Here is a 20,483-nt window from a genome sequence, read left to right on the forward strand (position 1 = left end):
TTAATTTAATGAAATAATTCAGGCTGAGCCAGCATATTGAGTGAATATCACGCAAAACATGCAAACGCACACTTACAAGACGTACTTCTCCTTGCCTTCAACCAGCGACAACAACAAGCCGTTTTCAAAAAAAAAAAAAGCTACTAAAGACCAGGATCTTTTCTTTTTTTTTTGTTACCGTTCCTTCCTTTTCTTTTGTCAGTAATCCTTTGCCTTGGCTGACTGTTTATTCAGACTGTTGTTCTATGTTGTGCTGCTTTACTGAAACTCGCCGACCTAGTTTTAAGAGGAAATGTGCGCAGCACAGAGGCCTCCATAAAGTTTTAGTGTGTTTGTGTGAACTGGTATGAGTCTTGTTTTTATATCCTTCAGCAGAGATTTCTTCTTTTTTTTTTTTTTAATTTTCATAACCACTTCTTTTAACCTATAAGTGCTGTTTTCAGTGTCATTAAACCAACTATGATTTATTACACTTTTTGGAGCAAGGTCAAATAATTCCCATTTCCTTAAAATGTCCCTTAAAATAAAAGGTTTATGGTTCCAGTCTCGTACTTTCGCCTTTAAGCCCCTGGACTGTTATTCTGACTTTGACGTAAGCTTCAAATCCTGAAATAACAGCCTAATGACTCAGGACTGTGTGTGCGTGTGTGTGTGTGTGTCTGTCTTTGAGTTATACGATACCAGCATATGGACTTAATGGAGGCTCAGGCATGATCCCTCAATAAATGCATAATGATGGAGGATGTTTTAGGTGTTAGAACAGGATTGCAAGGCAATTAATAGGCGAGCCAGCTAACGATGTGCCTTTTTCTGTCCTTAAGTGCTTTCCTTTACCACAGGCAGTGCATGAGACTTTAATGATCAATTCACTAACACCAGATGTCTATGAATTTCTAAGTACTGTGAATTTTTTTAATTGTTCAGGCTAATGTATGTGGAAGAGCAGCTTTGAACAGTTTAGTCTGACTCATAACATCTCCTTATTGAGCATAATTTTATTTGATATTTTATTGAATTTGGTTCTTGTAAAAAGTCTCCAGACCACTAGTCTTGAGCCCCATAATATCATAAAATTTACAGTGTAATAGAAGAAAGGGCTTTCTATGAACAGTAGCATGTTTTAATTGAAGAGATGGCTGTTAAAATTGACATTTCTCTGAAGGGAGATTCTTCAGAAAGTGATGTTAACTAAAACAAATTACAGACTATAGTATCTTGTATGTATATAGGCTACGTTTGAACCTTTACTTCCTTGAAGTGATGTCATGTCAAGAGAGGAGAGAAGGTTGACATGTGGCAACTCATTCCCCGCAGAGGAATTGAATGAGAGGAATTGATTATATTTTGAAAGTTGAAGTTTTCAGTAATCTTAGTTCCAATTACACTTACTGTTTCTAGTTTCTTCTCCTGCTTCTGTCTTTTCCTTCCAAATTATAAATGGAAGATCATAAAACGTTTTAGCTGCTTGCGAAAAGCCATCCAGCTGCTCTTAACTTTTACATTGTGAGAAGTTAAAACTACCTAATTTCACCCAGAGGTTATTTTCAAGGCACAGGACAAATTAGGAGAAAAAAAAAACTATTAAACTTTAATACTTTCAGTTTTGGTCATCTTTGTTCATTTTAATACAAAAAGCAGCTGAAGTGAAGTCAGATATTTCCTTTGCATTAAATCTTTAAAACTGTATCGCAGTTGATCCAAAACGGTTTCGGTTGGGTTTAATTCTGGGCAGCTCTCTCCTGTAGAGTCAGTTTGTATAACTGTGTTGTTGTTTGATTACAAAATTGTTACAGCAGCACCCCCAAGTGTACAACTGACAGAATCATAATCGGGCAAATTCAACATCGATCCTTCCTTTTAAATATATATATATATGTATGTATATGTAAGAATATGTTTTATTGAATCAGAGGATCACAAAAGATCACTTCCCATGAAAAAAAAAAAGGAATAGATTGCTGGGTATCATTAAAGTGTCTTGACCCACAACTTGTACGGGGTCAAACTAATGACAGTGCAGTCACTTTAGCCTGATTTTAGCCACTCGTCCTGTATAGACTTCACTTTCCTTCTATCTGGTAGGCAGATGCAGGACAGTAGAAACTAAAACTGTTTTATTCCCTGCTGCCATTTGAATAGCTTTTTTTATTAACTGTCATTTTGAAAATACTGTCTGTTCATTATTGTTTATTTTGATGATCACGTGGTTACGCACGGGTCAGCAATCTGCCCCTTCGGAGCACATAAAAACACAATGATCTTTGTATCTTTTTGTTTCCTCTTTGCAGACACGTCCAGCTGAATGGGGAGAAGCTCTTTATGCGGGACAATGAGACATTCCCTGAGTTGAAGCCTAAAACTCTGAGGGCTGGACGGACAATAGCTATGCCTCCAATGACCATAGGCTTTTATGTCATCAAAAACATTAATGCATATGTCTGTCGAAGATAACAGCAACCCTTCGTTCCCAGAACACAGAACCACCATTCCTCCACCAGCTTGACTTAAAGCTGCAGAAACCAGAGCACCACTCAGAGAGGACTTTGCTGTTTTGCTTGTGTCCACACAGGGGAAACTTGAATGCACCCCAACTCTCCGGTTAAATAACAGGCTCTTGACACCGAGGCACACATTCTGTGTAAACCACTCTACCGAGAAAGAAACTAGTAACCCCCGCCCCTCCCCTACCAGGCTACCTTCTCAGTTCCGACAGAAACCTGCCCAGGACACACCCGACGGGCTGCACTGAACACTTTTGACCTGCAATTCCAAAACGCTAAAAGTTGTTGTTGTGTGACTTTAAGGACGTTTGTATTTTGTTGTTACAGAAACACAGTAAAGGTCCAAATTATTTGATTGTTTAAGCTATTGATCTTTGACCGTCAAACCTTCTTTTTTTTTTTTTCACTCAAATCTTTGACTGACCTATGACAAAACACACTCACAGCCCCTTTCGACAAACAGGACAACGCTGTGGTGAGTTCACGGTAGGACTAATCATGTGCTGCGTGTGTGTGTGTGTGTATGTCTGTGTACTCGTGCTCTATTGATAAAGCTACTGATGAGTCTGTTCAGTCTGTTGAACATGCAGCTGAAAGCATGTTTTTCTTCCTCTGTCTTATTTTTTTTTTTTTACCTTTGTCCGTCTGTGCTGCACGTTTCTGTTTAACAGCAGAGCATAACAGACAGGACGTCACACACACTCTTTTTCAGTAAGACATAGCTAAAGAACAATGTGAACCCATACTTCAAATGCGTCCACACAAAAATCTGGGTTTTGTTATACAAAAAGTTCTTCAGGTGCATTTCAACATATCTTATTTCTCCTTCATGTGATCTTTCGTTTTATAATCGTCTAATGCTGCTAGATTTCTTTTGTATGGAATATACGTTACATTTTACACTTATTTTGTACAGATTTACTGTCATGTATTATTAGATGATGTATTGTACATATGAGAGAGTGAAAGAGATTTAAGCTTGATATGTTACATTCAGTATACGCTTAATTTATATGATAAAATACTTGCTTTTTCTTACAGTTCTGTAATAAAAGGCCCAGTTATGTTAGTGGTACAAATGCCCCACCTTTAAAACCAAAATTAATTGGATAATGGAACAACCTTTCCAAGATACAAATGGTGGTGGGTCTAAATGTATGGCAAAACCTGCAGACAGAAAAATAATTACCCTTTCATAATATTTTCACCATCTTATTTAAAGAGGGGCCTGTTATCTGTTATTGGTTAGACTGAAACCACACGCCACCTGCAGAGATTCTGTCGTGTCTCTAATTTTGCGCCCTGAATTAAACTACAGCGGTTTAAAACTTATACGGTGGAGGTTGATCGACAGCAGGTTCAGTGTGTGAAGTTGTTAAATATAAAGAATATTTGCCTCTGAATGTGTTTATACTTAATTAAGAGATGTTCATATTTGTTTTGAAGAGCATTATTTTATTATGTAAAGTGTGCCTGTTATTTTTTGTTAAAAAAAAAGTTTACATTGATAATAAACATCCACAAATATATACAAAGTTGCGCGAGTCTTTTGTATTGTATCCAGTTTCCCGAGCCACATTCCGCTCTATACAGCAAGTGTGGCAACAGTTCATTAAACTTTGCCGATGCGCTTGCTTTGCTGCATGCAAGTGAGGATTTAGACGAAATTCCCATCATGTGACCTGACATTAAGCATTGTAACTAGAATCCACAACTGGGTCCCACAGAAGCACATGAAGCAAGAAGAAGACAAAGAAACAAAGAGATGAGAAGATTTGATTTATACTTGTCCAGGAGCACAAAGAGAAGCAGATATGCCCTTGTACAGAGAGACTATAAATACAAACTGTCATATTCTTATAGTCATATGCAGCATCCTTTCAGGAACGCTCTGCAGTCTTTAAGATGACTGTTTTCGGTGCTCTCACTCACTTACTCTTACATGCACGCGTGCAGAAACGGCTACATTCTGTGGGCCCAGATGTGAAAGCAGCTGGAGCAAGCCTTTGTAGTGGTGTCTTGTCACTGCATGAGGCAACTGCTGATGGGAAACATGGAGTCAGGATGGGCTTAGAGACATGGCCAGACATCAGCGTTGGCCCAGACGGCCTAAACCTGAGCCCCACTGGCCCCAGTGTCACAGACAACCAGCATCTTCCTTGTGGGCATGTGTTGAGGGCGAATGAAGGATGTCGGTTACATTTTGTGTTCCTCTTACATAAAAACGGCTCTTCACTGATTTCTGAACTGATGTTTCATGACAGTGAGTTGTTAACACGAGGGGCCATGATCCAAAGCATGTACCTTTAATTACATTTCAGTTTTAACTTCCATTTATGTGAGCTAGGCTCCCTCTTTTATGTACGTGGCAGAAATGTTTGGTCTCAGAAATAAACGTCTGGAACAGCCTCTTTTCACATGTGGTTCATTTTAAACAAGCCAGCACTGTTGACATGTGAGAGTCAAAGCAGACTTGTTAACACCTGGCTCATTTCATCTGTAATGTTACTCATTATGCTGCTGGCCACAGATAAATGCACATTTAGCATACATTCAGATGAACACGCAAACATGCTTTTTTTTCAAGCCAGTGACAGAAAACAGACATGACAAGGCAGGGAAAGATAAGTAGACTGAAATTAGCTGCACTTGCTCCAGAAAACTGATTGAAATCAGTTGTGAGTGCATTTAAAAAGTGTTAAGATCTGCTCACCTTTATCTGCACGTCAAGGCTTTCTCCGATAAAATTTGCTCGTCGATCAAAAGCTTTGGGATAAACCCTGTACCTCTGACCCGACAGTAATTGAACAAAGCGATGCGAACAATGAGGCCTTAGTGAAGTTTCTCATATCCAGACGAGGATTTTATCAACCCGGTCCAAGAAAAGGATTTTGTTTGGCGAACTCTGGTTCATATAAACCTGTGCTTTGAAATAGCAACTCTCGAGCATCACTTCCTCAAAATCTAATTATATTGTGATTTAGGACTGCCCCATGTCTAGGCCACTTCTGCGTGACAGTGTCTCCTTAGAAGAGGTAACTGCTACCCAGGCCTGCCAAACAATGTTTATACTCAGTGATCCATTTTGAGGCATGCAAGGCCCCCTTACCCTGTTAGCAAACACTGAGGATTTCATGATGTTTATTCTGTATATACAGAAGTCAGCTTAAAAAAAGACTTCCATGACTGCTGGATCCCTGGAAAACTGATGGACTAGATTAGATTTTGGCCCACAACATTGAAGTCTCGGCATTTTTGACCATTTTGACACAAGCAAGGTTAATAAAACATAAACATTTACGTTACTTTGGGGGGTTTGCTCCACTCAGAGGCCAGGCATACAGTCTGAGCAGAATATTATGATATAACACAGATTTATAGAAGTCATCAAAACCTCCTCTAAGAACCAGCATGGTGTTTGGTGAGTGTGCACTTGAGTTTATGCAGCTAATGTTTAATGCACAGGCAGGTATTGTTTAGGCTTTCAGAAATATTTCCACGAGTGTTTTTTCAATTCAGACAATTGAATTTGCACAAAGTGCAGTAAACTACTGTAAATCAAATCAATAATTTGTGTTAACTGCACCCGTTCCTCTAGGGACACTCACAGACAGCTCTCACAGTTCTTAGTAGGTAGGGTGGTCTTATAGGACCTGCAGCGTTTGTCTCTTCACGTGATCCCAGACTGACTCAGGGACATTTATGGGGACCATAGAGTACATTTCTGGGAGAACAATACAAACCCCATTAACAAAAAGTTGAGACTTTCTGAAAAATTGGAAAAATAAAAATGATTTACAGTCCATTTAAATGAAATTAGTAGAAATCAGGACATCAAATGTTAAAACTCTTTTTTGCAATAGTAATCAGAAAACATTCCATAATAGGTCTTTTAGAGGGATTGGTACGAGATGGGGAGTTGTTCCACACTGTGAAGAAGGAATGGAGAAAATGTTTTTGTTTTTGTTCGAATAGAGAATGAATGTGGGACTAACGACACATCTTCCCAAAATATTACTTTATAACAACATGTATTCCTGCTACAAGCTATTTTCTTAATGAACCGCACTTAATGAAGAAACCACTATAAAAATCAGACTGAATATCCTCACCTCTGTCACGTTTCCTATAAGATTCTCTTGCTTTATTTGTTTGTTTTTTTTTAATCACATTTATAAAATCCACCCCTGGATTACAGTAAAATCCATCCAGCCTTCATCTCCTATATTGTCCTCGTGTTGCAAAGTATGTTGTTTCTACAACATGTATACAACAGAGATTTATTGTTCTAGGTAAACTCCTGTAAATGTCACTCAAGGATTATTTGATTAGGGCCATTTTCTAACAGGCCAACTAAAAAAAGAAAAAAAAAAGAGGCAAGAGGCACGAGTCCTATTAAGCTCAATCTCAATCACGCAGCTGCATTCCACAAATACCAAACTTTTATCTACAAAACTCGGCCTCTCAAGTCATGTGGCCGACTTCAGGCACATGACTTGTTCCTGCCTCACAGATCATCGGGCTTCTGGAGGAGCAAACCCGTGGATCGAACAGCCGACAGCCCGGGAGCACAAACTTCCTGCTGCTGGAGTCACGTGACCCGCTGGCGTTTTTTTTTTCGCTGTAGTGCGGAAGGAAACGAGTTTGTGTTGAAGGAGCAGCCTGCGATGAAAACTTGCACAAGCTGCAGGGAAAAGTGAGAAGAGCGTCCTTGTCCGACGACAGAGAGGCCGGAGCGGGATGCTGGGATCATCCGGCGCAGAGAGCTCAGAGTGAGTCGATGTGACATGAACTGTTGCGATGTTTCCGCTCCAAATAATGGGAAGCGTGTGAGAGGAGGAAGTAAAAAGTCGGATTGGAAGGTTTCAGATAAAACATGGGATGCGAGATGCGGATCGGAACGACATCGGATGTTAAAGATACTAATCGATTTTTGAGTGTAATGCTGGCTCGCAGAGTTGTTAGTTTCACCCTGAACTGCTCGTTTCTTGTCAAAACTACACCCAGTTTGAGCAGTTCTGGGCTCATGAGCCACACTAGTTAAGTATTTCCATCCCTTTATTATTATTATTTTTTTGCCCCTGCATTTTCTACTGTTAGTGTTAGTAAACCAAATAATTCATATTGATATTTTCAGGTAACTATTGCTTGCAAATCCACTTTTCTGTGTCTTATGATGTCCAAGAGAACTCTGCTGAGTCGAAGACATTTTTAAAACACGTCTCGGATTAGAATTGAAACCAGTTTGAGAGTTTCCATCTGTCTGGAATGAACAGGTTTCTGAAGGCAAAATGAATACAAGGCAAAATGAATACAATACAATCCTTTTGAACGGTTTTCTGTACAGCTTGATGCGTTCGGGGGCCTCTGGAGTAAATAGGACAGCACCGTGAAGCCGGACAGACGTGCATCTCTAGTCCAGATGAAGTGCTTGCTAATAGCCAGCGAGAGCGCCGAGGTCCTCTTCCACTGGACTGACCTGGAGTTTCAGCAGAACGTCCAGGAGCAGTATGAAGTGTCTCAAGAAGAGGGCGAGGGGGTGAGGGGAGAAGAAAATAACATCAGCAGATATTCATGCTCATTCACCTGCTTCCTGTGCTGTAAGCTCAGAGAAGCCCTTTTAACATCTGACCTGGTTCTCTCTTGGCTTTCTCCCAGCTTCCGGCCTTTGAGGACATCATCAGCACTCTGTTTGCTCCCATCATCATCTCCTGCAGCACCATGGTGGACAGGCAGGGTGACGGTTACACCTCCTTCACCACAGAGGACAACCATACCTACGTGCTGCACCAGGTAGCACCTGCCTTCCAAAATAAAGAAAGTGTATTTCAGTGGCACACCTTCCGCTAAGTTAAGCAGGTCCTTTGACCTAGTTGTGGAACATTTTGTTCAAAGTCTGAACTACAGTGGCAGCACACTGACCTGAAAGCAGGCTTTCCTTTCAGTGAGGCATCATGTTTGTCATGTGAGTCTTTCTAAGCAGTCAAGCCAGGCTTTGTCCTCCTGCAGCACATGATGCGCTTACGCAGTCCGAGCCCTCGACGTGTTTCACAGCGATCGTGTTTCTCTGCGTCCTCAGTTTGATGAGTGTCTCTACATTGCCGTGAATGGAGATGGTGAGGAGAAGGAGGACGACCTGAGGAGGAAACTCTACGTGATGAAAAAGATGATTGAGGTCATGTTTGGCATGGTCACCCTCAGCGGGAACCTCCTGAGGAGAGAGTAAGACGTTTTGTGGTCTCAGTCACGGCACAGGACGGTGTTTAAAAGAGAATCTGGTTGATACGTGATATGTGTTGTTCGTCACCAGACTGCGTCCTCAGGACACGGAGCAAAGGGCGAGGCTGTGGAAGAATCTTCAGAGCCTCCTGGAGACCTACAGCCACCTGCGGGAGAATGACCAGAGCTACTTGGTGGAGGTGCTGCCCTTTTAAGGCTTTTGAGGAGACTTTTTTTTCTTTTCTTTTTATTGCAGTTGTGTTTTGTAGTTCCGACCAGTCTTCCTTCTTATTTCGGCAAATCTTTCACCCACAAGCTTATACAAGATTCTAAATTCACAAACTTTCATGCACTGAACTGGGGACATTCGCACTGAATATGTAAGGCACGTAAGCTCCCATCCAGTAAACCGAAGCAATGCTACATTTAAATGTCACCAGGTACATCTGTGCTACATCGATACTTATGTGAGACATTACAACCACGTCTAAAGCTCTCGATTGACACTGAATTGTGAAATCACTAATTAAACTAACTAAATGAACTGAAAATCAGTCATTTAACTGTCATCTTAAAAGCCTGTCAGTGAAGGTAGATGTTGATCAAATGTTGGCATTTTAACTCATTCACGCATAAGGCTTAATTTAAAATGACCTTCTAAAATTTTAAATTGTCCACGAAAACGTTGAATTCTCAGACTGTAAAGTAACTAGAAACATGAATGAAAGAACATTTTTGGCGGTTAAACCTTTAGCTTTTACTGTAAATACTGACCTTAAGATTCAGATACGTAAGCGTGTCGTGATAATGCGGCTGCAATATGTGCATCGCTTCGGGCTTTAAAGGTAAAACAGTGCATGTCCCTCCAGGTCACATGACACGGATTAGAATATGTTATACCGAGAATACTTAATAAATAGAACTTTTACTTTGACGTGTTTGAAGTTATCTCCATGTCATTATGTGGCAGTGTCAGAACTACTGGAAACTTTGATGGAAGAGTTTTGTGCAGCTTGACATAAATGTGAGGGATAAATTAACGTTGTGCATTGCACTGCTAACAGTTAGGAACGCAGTCCTCTCCGGTCTTAATGACGGGCAATGATTTTCACATTGCTGCCATTAAGATACACTTTATATGCTTGTCCATTTGAAAAATCTGTTTATCTTATGAAAGTGTCCGGCAATTTGTCAAACCAGCTCCCACAAAGACAGTCGGGCTGCGTTGAACTTCCTTTGTAGTGCGCCCGGCCTTGGAAACTCGTTCTCTCATGCCGTCTCCTTCCCTCAGGCGGTGGAGAGGTTAATCCACCCTACGCTGTGCGAGCAGTGCATCGAGTTCTTGGAGCGCCGTTTGGTTCAGCAGCTCAACAGCAGCACAGAAAGAGCAGGAGAGGAAGTGCTGCATGCCTTCATCCTGGTTCACACCAAACTTCTGGCTTTCTACTCCAGGTACGCGTGTTCCATGAAATCTGTCGCGTTTCCGTGTGTGGTTCTCATAAGTTTGCCTTATTTGACCTCTTCTTCTCACTGTAGCCGCAATGCGAGTACGCTCACCACCTCAGACCTCCTGGCACTCATCGTCATGGCACAGAATATGTATCCTAGTAACGGAGAGTTGGATGAGCCGAATGCTGAGGTACGGCAAAAAGCCACTCAAACAGCAATGCCACAAAATGTTGGGTACCTGGTTTCTTTTGTTGTCTTTTTTCTCAGCGTGTTCTGATTGTTTATGAAGGATGTCGAGAGCACGTCTGGTTCGGGTCCTGAAAGTTTTTACACCCCTGAGCCCTCCCCTTCCAGCAGAGATTCAGACGGCTCAGGTGAGTTGAGTTCATTACAGTCTGTTTATGTCTTTATATCAGAACAGCAGCATTCTGACATCAGACTACATGATTATTTATGTGCCTACCTGCATCTTAGCCCTTACACATGCACATAAAAAAGGAAAAAGGTCTGTGAGTCTTGTCTCTGACCATGTGAAGTCTGCACTGAATGACAGTTATTACAGTCTGTTGTATGTATGCATTGATGTTTCTGTGTGTCACCAGAAAAGCCTGTGAGAGGAGGCACTCCTGTGTTTGAGTTTGTGGACCCAGACATCCAGGTGAGAACATGTTTTTTTTTGTTTTTTTTTCAGAAAATAAGCAGGCTGTGTTGTTGAGGTGATGCCTCTTTCTCAAAAATCATATCTTCAGATGGCAGAGGACAGCTTGCACACTCTGGAAATCAGTCCGCCCGACCCTTCAACCCCTCGCAGAGTCTTCCTTGAGGTCTCACACAAAGATGGGCTGTTTCCCATGATGCCTCACTCCATGTACTGTCTCCCGCTGTGGCCTGGAATCACACTTGTGCTGCTAACTAAGGTCAGTGGATACCGTCACAGCAAAATATGTCTCTGCTTTCCCATTTGACTTGAATGTATATGCAGTTTCCTCCCCGGTGCACTTGTCTTGCCAGTAGAGGGTGCACACGTGACATATTTCAACATAGTTCAACTACTATTCTTTGCGCCCATCACAATATCTAAACACAAGTTTGCTCCCTTACTGTCTCTGTCAGATTCCCACCAGTGCAGTGGCCATGTCCGTGTATAAGTTTCTGGAGGCCTTCAACAAGCTGGAGAACCGTTTAAAAGAAGGCCAAGGAAGCTCTGCTGTAGCCAGAAGTCAGCTGAATATCCATGAAGTCCGCAGCAAACTGGACAAATTCATTAAAGCCTTGGGGCCAAGTGAGTTACAGGTAAGTTGTTTAATCTTGTTACTCTGTTCAACAACTAATCCTTTTTTAATTAAGCTTCTGTATCTCAACAATTCGTGCCCACCTTCGTCAAACGACAACCAACACGATTCTTTGTGAAATCCTTTAAAAAGCCAACGGTTTAAATTAGTTTTGTTTAATTTTTTAAAACCGCATTTTCACCCTTTGGACCTGTAGACACACAATATGTTCCTTCATTCTCTATCCAGTCTGCACAGTTACAAAATGTCTGGACGGAGTTTAAGAATCGAGCCTTCGCCAGAGGAGGACCCGGATTCAACAAGGAGTAAGTCTGCTGCAGCCCTCTGCTGGTCAAACTGCATCACAGCTGAAGCTGTTTGAAGCGCCTTTGAGTGACTTTGTGCTTGTTTCTGTTTTAGTCTTATCCCGTGGTGTAAGAATATGAAAACCCAACTGTGTGGCATATACCGACAGTGTTTTCTTACCGACTCTGGACCGGCTGACATTCCTCGACGCCTCTCCCCTGCTCTGCAAGAACGAGCCCAGGCTATGATCCAGTGTGTATCGGTCCACTGGAATAGTCATTTTATTAGATTTTTTTTTACATAATTTTTTATATTAACTTGTTTTATTCTGTCCCTTTGGGTTTTTGTCCTACTGTACCACTCTGTCCTCACACTCCCTGCCTCACCCAGAGAGAAACTGATGGACTGGAAGGACTTCCTGTTGGTGAAAAGCAAGCGGAACATCACCATGGTGTCATATCCTCACAGCAAAATAACCCTGTTAAACACTAGTTTTCCCAAATGATACTTTGTCCTAACATCCGTATAACGAGAGAAATGTTTTAAATGTACCACACTGTTCTAAGTGTATGGATCTTGACCACCTTAATCTCACATACCTGGAGGATTTCCCAGGCCTCATCCATTTTATTTGTGTGGACCGATCCAGCGGCCATATGATTGCTCCGTCGCTCAACATCACAGAGCGCGCCACATCGGAGCTGGGGAAGGGACCTTTGGCTCACTATATCAAAAGCAAGGTCAGATAAACTCCCTTTCTATCAGTTTATTGACAAATTGTTAAACTAAACTTCAGAGATATTATAGTTTGTTAGGTTATCCTAAGTGCTTAAAGAAAAGGCAACTTTTTTTTTTTTTTAGTTCTAGAAGATGTTTCCTACACTTAAGGCTACTATGACCTGGATGACTGATCATTTATGCAGTCAGTTGGTTAAGTAGCAACACCTTGCCAGTTTTTATTGTATGATTTCTCCAGTTTACTGTATTATACGGTACATTTTATCTTTTATCCCCTGAAATGACAGTTTGACCATTTCTTTTCCCTGTCATAATTTAGATTAGCAACTTCACACAAGCACAAGTTGTACTATAGATATGTAAGCTGAGCCAGCAGCTGGTGATCTTAGCTTGGTATAAAGACTAGAAACAGGAGTAAATGCACAGGCAGTGACTGCTCATAATGAATAGATATTTCTGCTCATATTGGCTTGTTTTTCAATGCGAGTTATTGCTGATTTTCAAGAAAAAGAAATCTCAGCTTTTGACAATCAAACTGCCTCGTATTTCTTGTCTTTGCGCTGAGCTAGTTCGCTTTGTATCTCTTGTATTATAATATTTACTGATCCATACCGAAGGTGTGGGGACTGGTCAGAACGACACGGCACTATCTTCAGAAGGGTTACTCCACTGTCACACTGCGTGATGGCGATTTTTATTTCTGCTACTTCCTGTGGTTTGAAAATGAAACGGTAAGTTGGCAGCTTGCCATATTGGGGGAAAAAAATAAATAAAAAAGTCTATGTGCCAGTCAAAAAGTTAAAAGTCTTGTGCACACCTAATCAATCAGGGATACAAGTTGGAGGCAGGAGACATACCGACCCTACCTGATGACTCTGCCCCCATCGGGATGCTTGCCTGGGACTACTATAGGTAAACAACTTAATCTGAAAATGACTGTAATCGGTTTAAAAGGCCAGTCTTCAATCTGAACAAAGCCATGTGTTATGCAGGAAGCTGCTGCGCTACTACAGTAAGAACCACCAGGGCGAGACGGTGAAGTGTTACGAGCTCCTGACGGTGCACCTTGGGGTCATCCCCTCTGAGATCATCCTCCAGCACTGCAGACAGCTGGCAAGCAAATTGTGGGAGCCCTCGCGCAATCCGCTGCTGTAGACAGACCCACACATTTGAACTGATCTGAAAAGGTACTCATTTGTTGTTTTGCCAGGAACACTGATCGCATGATCTCACTCTCACTGTAGGGGAATTCTGTGTCCCGCACCTGTGTTTTTCATGTTCCCGCTTTTCTATTGTGTGAAAGGTTAAGAGTTCTAAGGTAATTTATTGGAAGCACTTGCATTTAAAAACAAGCACGTCACATTACGTGTCACTCATCAACTTTTATAGATTTTATTACATTCTTGAATTCTCAAATGACCTGTTTTCTATTTATGAGTGCCACTGTACATGTATATATCTGAACCGTGTATACCCTTTATCACTTTGTAAAGTTTTTCAGTGAATCATTTTCAAAAGCAAAGGAGGTATTTTGCACGTCTATCCGGTGTGTTGGATGAGAAGATTTCGTGATTTTTGAATGTAACAGTTATTTGATTGCATGTAGCATCGATGTCTTTCAGTGAAATTTGGAGAGCAGTGATTGGTTTGACGCTTGCCTCGACTCCCTATTTAAGACGGCCTTTAAATTGTGTGAACTGTTTGCCTGATAAAAGTCTAGTATGGAAATGCCACCATTAAATGTTGTGTTGCATGTCAGAACAGAACTTCTGCTGTCTTGTAATTATTCGTCATTTTTAGAAATGTGACCTTTACCTTTTCCACTGCCTGTAAGTAAATGCAGAAGTAGTTTCTGTATGACTTTCTTAAAGCAGATCTTGAGATTCAACCTGCAGGTCCCCCACATTCCCCCTCTGCTGTGACATTAAAGCTGTTCCCTGCAAAAGAGGCTGTTATGTACATACAGGCTAGTAGCCATGGTTACCACTGTGGCATTGATAGAGGCAGGTTAGAGACTCCTGGCTCTGAATGACTGTTTTCACGCAGGCACGGTGGGTTCTTGCCAGTCACATTAGAAGCACAAGAATTTGCCAGAGAAACTGTTTGGTCTGACAAAGTTTCTTCAGGGGATAGTGACAATTTCAGCAAATAAGGTAAAATGTTATTTATATTCAAATGACCCAAGTTCTGCTTGAATAAAAATGATTTTGAGGGAAAAGTGTCAGTGAATCCACACATCCTTTTATTGAATCTTTGTAAATGTTGAACACATTTAAATTAAACATTAAAATATCACTGTTTGAACCACTGATCATCGCATTCATCTCATACACACCCTGTCATTCAGCATATTCTCATGTCTGATGGCGCTCGTATCACCCATACGATAAATACTCCTCACATCAGCTGGTGATTTAATAAGTTAATTGATTTTGAATTATCAGTTAGTCTTTAGGTACGTTTCATTATTTACAGTCACAGTTAACTTTGGGCACCTCAAAGGTCGGACCTTGCTGTGGAGCATTCTGTGCAGACCATATTATAGTGGACGCCACAGAGGCTCACGGCTAGAAATGTGGAGTGCATGGAGAGCTCAGTGTGTCGTCAGGCTTCAGCTCACAGAGCTCCTGTGAGGTCCGTCACAGCCCCTGCAGCCACCAGGTCCCTCAAGAAGAGTTTTTCAGCACTGACGTCATGCACCACCTGGACGATTTTCAATAGAACAAGTAAATCACTGGCTCGGGAGCTTCATTAGCACTGTTTGGTTGTCGGTGCAAACTTACTTGAGCCTTCATGGCATCCATGCGTATGGTCTCATAGTAGTGCAGCCTGGCCTCTGGGTGTTGCATGTCGTATCCAAACCCTGCCAGGCTCACCTGGTCGCACAGCTGCAGAGCCATCACAACTGCGCTGGCACCCAACGTTGGCACCATCTTTTTAAGGAGAGAAAATCAACTTCAATCTGTTCTTTTAACCAAAGCAAGCACCAAATCCTCTGCTATATTTTATTGACAAGAAATTGTCAAAGACAGTCTAAAGGTGCTATGCAATAAAAAGGAATGTGTTTTCACGGTAAACTGAGTGCTGCGTTTGCTCATTTTTCACAAACTTACTTTCATGACTTAGATTGGACGACTAAAATGTGTCTTCCTTTGTGTACATTTAAACGCAGATTTATGTGACATCAATACAATAAGACACAAGCAGCATGTTGTGTATCACATTTTCCAACAAGGCAATTAAACGTGCATGTGAGAACTTACATTTCCGTGTTTCAGAGCATATTTCTGTAAGACTTGCCCCGTCCTGTGAATAATTTCTGGGTGAAGAATCTTGAAGCTTTCTGGTTTTAGGGGAATCTCATCCACCACCTCCCTCCAGAACCACATTTTGGACCAGAAGCTCTAGTTATAAAAACAAAACACACACACACAGGGAATAGGGAGAGTGTGAAGTCGTGAATGTGATGGCAGTATAGCAACATAACTTGCTGTGACATTTGTGGCTTATGTAAAACAGCATCTCTGTGTGCAATGGGTCCCGATATGTAGACTTACCAGAGGCTGTTTGGTGATGACAGAGGTGAGCCAGTCCAAGTCCAGGCTCTTAAAGACCACAAGAGCAACCATGACTGTCTTTCTGTACTCATTAGCAGAGTGAGGTGCTCCCTCTGGGTACATCAAGCGGATAGTGGTGCGAGATCCGGCATCCCTCTCAAATCCAGTCACCGGAGCATTATTAAGCCTGGCAACAGAGAGGAGCGTTTCATGTGTTGCATTAGCACAAAATACAAGAAAGCACATTCAGTAAGAAACAAACTTGGATTTGACTTCAAGTGCAAGACAAAGACTTTGCAGAGTAAAACCATCAGAAATGTCAACATGAACCATTCTGCAAGGACCTTTGTTAGTGAGGCTTGTTCTGGAGTTTAAGTTTCAAGAGACAACTGTGAAGAATTCTCATCGTGGTTGACACCACCTCACTCACAGCTGCACACAAAGCCAGAGGGAAGTTTGACATTTGAAATTTTAGGATGGATTTTAGAGGCTTGTCCCTTGTTCTGATGAGACAAAACCAGAGTTTTTGTTTTACAACAGACGGGAGAGGCCATTGATCATTATTGGTTGAAGACAGCATAATACTGTGGGGGTTGTTTTGCTTCTTTAAACAGGACATGTTTGGGTGCATTCAGCCTAGAGGACAGATTAGCCTGTGTTATTAAGAAATTTGCTATCTGTGTGGCTGTAATGTCACTGTTGAGTCTAGCAGCAAAATGGTGATCATAAATCCAATTTTGTCAAGTGCATTTTTGAAGGACATTAAAATCAAGGTTCTGGAGTGGCTTTCACAAACCCCTAATCTAACCAATGCGAATATATATCTTGTGTTTAAAGCACACACTTAAATGGAATGTAATTTGTATGTTGTAACAATCTACCAGGGATGGAATGATTGAAGATCCGTCCATGGTATGAACCATATGATGAATGATGAATCAAAAGGTAACGCTAACAGTGATCAGATGGCTACTTATTTTAGCCTTTTCATTTATGTCTTATGTTGTTTCAAACCAGTGCACCAGTAAAAACTCTTCACCATATTAAACTATAAGATGTCTATAGACTACATACTATCGACTATACATGTGCACGTACCTGATAATGATATCATACTGATCTATATGAGAACCAAGGTGGCTCCCATGAAGAATGCCTCCATTTCCCACCACCACACATCGCCTGCAGCTGCCTTCTTTCTTCAGCAACGGAGGCAGGCCGGGTTGCGGCATAGAGGCAAGAGCCAGGGCAAGGTGCTCTTCACTGCCTTGGAGTCCCAGAGGAGGGGCCAGATTCCACACCACAGGCCTGTCCTGCTGCACGAAAACAGGGATGTCCAGGAGGGCTTCAGAACAGGACAGAGGCTTGAGGTGGTTCAGACACCAGCGAGGCTGACATGGATGTGACAGCACGGAGGCTGACCGGTTTAGTAAGACCTGAGGAGGACAGGCAGTGAAATTAAGTCAGGTGAGAAAAACAAAAATGATTTAAAATGTTTGCTAAAATGCACTCGGATGTATCATTACCAAATCTCTGGGATCATGGTAGTCATCGCTGTCAGCTTTCACCTTATTCAGTGGAAAATATGCAGGAATCAGTATAGCCAAGTAGCATCCGATCAAGAGAAGCAAACTAATGGCAAGATTCTCCCTCCTGTGCAGTAAGAAATACAACAGAATATAACATGAATAATGAACAAACTTGATAGCATCAAAAATCATTATTTTTTTTTGTACTGAATACATGATCTAATTCGACTCAACAAGAATCTAAGTGAAAAAACATTGATCTCACTGTTGTGTCTAACACAGAAACTTTCTGCTACTTATTCCACAGATGACAGCATCGTCCTGAAAAACAATGGTCAGTGTTTGTGTGGCATGTGTGCCCGCCCTCTATGAAACCGGTAGTCCATCCCTGACAAGACGTACCTGCTGAGGAAGAATTCCCTGGACTCGGCCTTTGTAACCACTCTTTGTCTTTGACAGACAGGTGTTGTTTCTGTGGTTTCTGCCACCACCGGCAGCAACGGAGAGCCATCGTCTGGATCCTCTACGCTCAGGCGATTCAGAGTCACCATGGCTCTCGTTCCTCCACCTTAAACACACACATTCTTCACATCATGGTAGTGATCTAAATCATTTTATCACAAGATCAAGAACTAGGGTTTTTTTTCTACAGAAGATATTAGCTTTTTTTTTTTGTGTTTTTCAGATTTCCAGCATCATTATATAGCTCAGTTAGTGTCATGTTACCTTTTTTTTCAATCAAACGTCAACAAACACTGCCTTTTGAAATAGTTTCTCTGCAGTAAAGCGCCGATTGGCAACAAAACCTGGAGGAAACATGAGCCGATAGTTAAGCGTTCCTCTCCATGGTCGAGGGAAAAGCAGTAAGAAGAAGCTCCTGGTCGGTTAAAATGGCTGCTGTTACTTTTTACCCCTCTGAACTCTGCCTCTTCTTTCAATAACAGTGGTTAAACATTAACATGCTACCCAGTCACACACCAGAAGAGAATGCTCACACAAAGGTGTGTGTGTGTGGGGAGAGGGGGGGAGCTGATCCACTGTGATCAGCTCTCCATTTGATCAAATTTTGCATGATAATTTGAAAAGAAATTAAAGCGTCACCATCCAGAAAACATGCTGTCTTTGTTGGAGCTATGAAACACTTTGGTTTGATGGAGGAATAAGTAGAAATGTGTCTGATGAATTGTCTCATGCTGCTGGGCCATCAAGCAAATATTTACTGTAGTAAATACCTTGATGATTTAATAAACTTTAATAAATAGCAAAATCTCTTACAGCTGGGTTCTTATAGGAGAAGTGCAAAGGGTCACAGCTAAATGAGTGAGTTAAAGCAGGAGTTTGTGGAGTGAATATGCCCTCAGGGCCGGATATGCCTGAAGGTTTGGATTGACTTGTATATGTCTATTTGTGTGTGTGTGCCCATGCATCAGATGATAATAAGAAAAGGGGATGGGCACAGAAATCAGGTTTATCAAGTACACAACATGCAAACACACGCCAAAATGCAAACACACCTGTTTCTCGATGTAGCAATGATCTGCCATAAGCCCAGCATTTCAGCCTGGAATCCTCTGAAACCATAGCACTTTGAAATAAAGTGAGTCCCAGTCAGCTGTGTTATCTCCCACCTTTACATAACTAGACCTCAGATTAAATATCAAAATGCTTCATCTGTTCAAAGTTTGTATTTTTGGAGACTTCATTCCAGATGAGGAATTTGTTTTGCCAATGGAAGCCAATGACCATACAGTGGGAGTCCATTTGAAACTAATTAGCTGCAAATAATTTTTTTTTCTAAAGTTGTGTACAACTTCTTCAGTGGCTACTTGGAGTCAGATGTTCCAACTGAAGTAAAAGAGACTGCGGGTATTCATGTTAGAGGTCAGAGAAAAGTTGACTTTTTTGCACAATGCTGTGTTTAGAGGAAAAAGGCTATTGCACATCAACAATGAAACCAGCAACGAGTATCATGGTTTGTGGCATCTTTGCTATCTCAGGGCCCAGAAACATGGTTATCATTGAGTTAACAATTAATTCAATATGGCATTGATGAATTTTACAAGAGAATGGGTGATGATGACCCAAAACGCAACAGTAAATCAAGAAAAGAAGTGTTTTACAATGGCCTTGTTGTACTGTAGTCCTGTCAACATAGTTTTGTTGAGAGGAAAGATCCACGATCGTCCTTGTTTTTCTAGAAGTCTTCTTAGCAGCAACAGGAAATGATGGCTTGTTGTTTCTGCTGAGTTCACTTACTTGCACGGTGAGGGAAAACTATCTATTCAACAAAGACAAGAAAAACTAAGTTGAATATGTTTGATAATTCTGACGTAGACCTCAGTTTAAGGTCAATCATCTCAGATAACCTTGCAATTTTTTGGACCATATTGCTAGAGAAAGTATCACAGGGTTATACAAGGATTAAACAAAAGCCAAGAAAATGGGCCTTTACTCCAGGTTGCTTGCAGAAATTGCTGTGGTGACACACATTTGTCAGAAATCAGGCTTTCATTAGCACAACGGAGAGATAAAAAGTGTGTGTTTAAACCTGTGTGTCTGTGTTTTTGTGTTTCGCAGATAAGGTCTGTTGATGCTGATTAATTCATTAATGCAGCCAAAGAATACAAAGACAATGTGATAGAGAAGCATTTGGCCGATGGTGGAAACCCTCACACACGCAATGAGGTAAAGCTTTTACAGTGTTTCAGTGAATTGGATCACACTGACAGTATTTCCGCATATGAAGTATATACATTATACATTATATAATTATTATTACCATATACATTATTCAGCTTAAGAGGACAGCAACACAAGTGGTGCATCCATTGAAGACAAAACTGCTGATGTCCGAATGCTTTTAGAAAAAGGAGTCGACATCAATTTAAGAGATGAAGTAAGATGTGTGAGCAC

General features: G+C 41.3%; 3 protein-coding genes across 4 annotated transcripts in view; 2 read left to right on the forward strand and 1 right to left on the reverse strand.

Annotated features, from left to right (window-relative positions):
• The window catches only part of hpse2 (heparanase 2), a 55,409-nt gene extending 51,398 nt beyond the window's left edge, over positions 1 to 4,011 (forward strand). Inside the window, exon 12 of the mRNA XM_072391024.1 lies at positions 2,289 to 4,011. Within this exon, the coding sequence (XP_072247125.1) occupies positions 2,289 to 2,451 (163 nt within the window). The 3' untranslated portion in view covers positions 2,452 to 4,011. The remainder of the gene's footprint in view (positions 1 to 2,288) is intronic.
• A 3,063-nt stretch (positions 4,012 to 7,074) lies between these two features.
• hps1 (HPS1 biogenesis of lysosomal organelles complex 3 subunit 1) overlaps positions 7,075 to 20,483 on the forward strand; it is a 289,252-nt gene continuing 275,843 nt past the window's right edge. The window contains exons 1-18 of one of the 2 annotated variants that reach the window (XM_072391018.1): positions 7,075 to 7,273; positions 7,849 to 8,040; positions 8,160 to 8,294; positions 8,581 to 8,723; positions 8,812 to 8,920; positions 10,012 to 10,172; positions 10,257 to 10,359; positions 10,459 to 10,543; positions 10,772 to 10,827; positions 10,919 to 11,086; positions 11,283 to 11,462; positions 11,690 to 11,766; positions 11,861 to 11,998; positions 12,137 to 12,201; positions 12,341 to 12,486; positions 13,102 to 13,215; positions 13,314 to 13,396; positions 13,477 to 13,684. In XM_072391018.1, coding sequence (XP_072247119.1) covers positions 7,924 to 8,040; positions 8,160 to 8,294; positions 8,581 to 8,723; positions 8,812 to 8,920; positions 10,012 to 10,172; positions 10,257 to 10,359; positions 10,459 to 10,543; positions 10,772 to 10,827; positions 10,919 to 11,086; positions 11,283 to 11,462; positions 11,690 to 11,766; positions 11,861 to 11,998; positions 12,137 to 12,201; positions 12,341 to 12,486; positions 13,102 to 13,215; positions 13,314 to 13,396; positions 13,477 to 13,639 — 2,043 coding nt within the window. In that variant the 5' untranslated portion in view covers positions 7,075 to 7,273; positions 7,849 to 7,923 and the 3' untranslated portion in view covers positions 13,640 to 13,684. Of the gene's footprint in view, positions 7,274 to 7,848; positions 8,041 to 8,159; positions 8,295 to 8,580; positions 8,724 to 8,811; positions 8,921 to 10,011; positions 10,173 to 10,256; positions 10,360 to 10,458; positions 10,544 to 10,771; positions 10,828 to 10,918; positions 11,087 to 11,282; positions 11,463 to 11,689; positions 11,767 to 11,860; positions 11,999 to 12,136; positions 12,202 to 12,340; positions 12,487 to 13,101; positions 13,216 to 13,313; positions 13,397 to 13,476; positions 14,264 to 20,483 lie in introns of those variants that run through there. The other variant, XM_072391017.1, reaches the window with a different exon arrangement.
• Positions 14,709 to 18,481, reverse strand: st3gal7 (ST3 beta-galactoside alpha-2,3-sialyltransferase 7). The gene is made up of 8 exons (XM_072391019.1): positions 18,297 to 18,481; positions 17,973 to 18,138; positions 17,568 to 17,694; positions 17,140 to 17,477; positions 16,042 to 16,228; positions 15,748 to 15,888; positions 15,268 to 15,417; positions 14,709 to 15,187 (listed from the first exon to the last, which is right to left on the reverse strand). Exons 2-8 carry the CDS (start codon positions 18,119 to 18,121, stop codon positions 15,101 to 15,103), a joined length of 1,179 nt encoding a protein of 392 aa, XP_072247120.1. The 5' UTR covers positions 18,122 to 18,138; positions 18,297 to 18,481; the 3' UTR covers positions 14,709 to 15,100.

Source organism: Leuresthes tenuis, unplaced genomic scaffold, assembly GCF_036924035.1.
Source record: "Leuresthes tenuis unplaced genomic scaffold, fLeuTen1.0.hap1 SCAF_8, whole genome shotgun sequence".
NCBI lineage: Eukaryota > Metazoa > Chordata > Actinopteri > Atheriniformes > Atherinopsidae > Leuresthes > Leuresthes tenuis.

What these genes read in the sequence shown, in the direction of transcription:
- st3gal7 (XM_072391019.1), bottom strand. Translation starts at nt 18,121, where the DNA reads ATGGTGACTCTGAATCGCCTGAGCGTAGAGGATCCAGACGATGGCTCT. An exon ending in AGGGAATTCTTCCTCAGCAG is followed by an intron (nt 17,695 to 17,972) that starts GTACGTCTTGTC and finishes CTTACTGCACAG; the next exon opens with GAGGGAGAATCTTGCCATTA. An exon ending in TCATCACCAAACAGCCTCTG is followed by an intron (nt 15,889 to 16,041) that starts GTAAGTCTACAT and finishes TTTTATAACTAG; the next exon opens with AGCTTCTGGTCCAAAATGTG.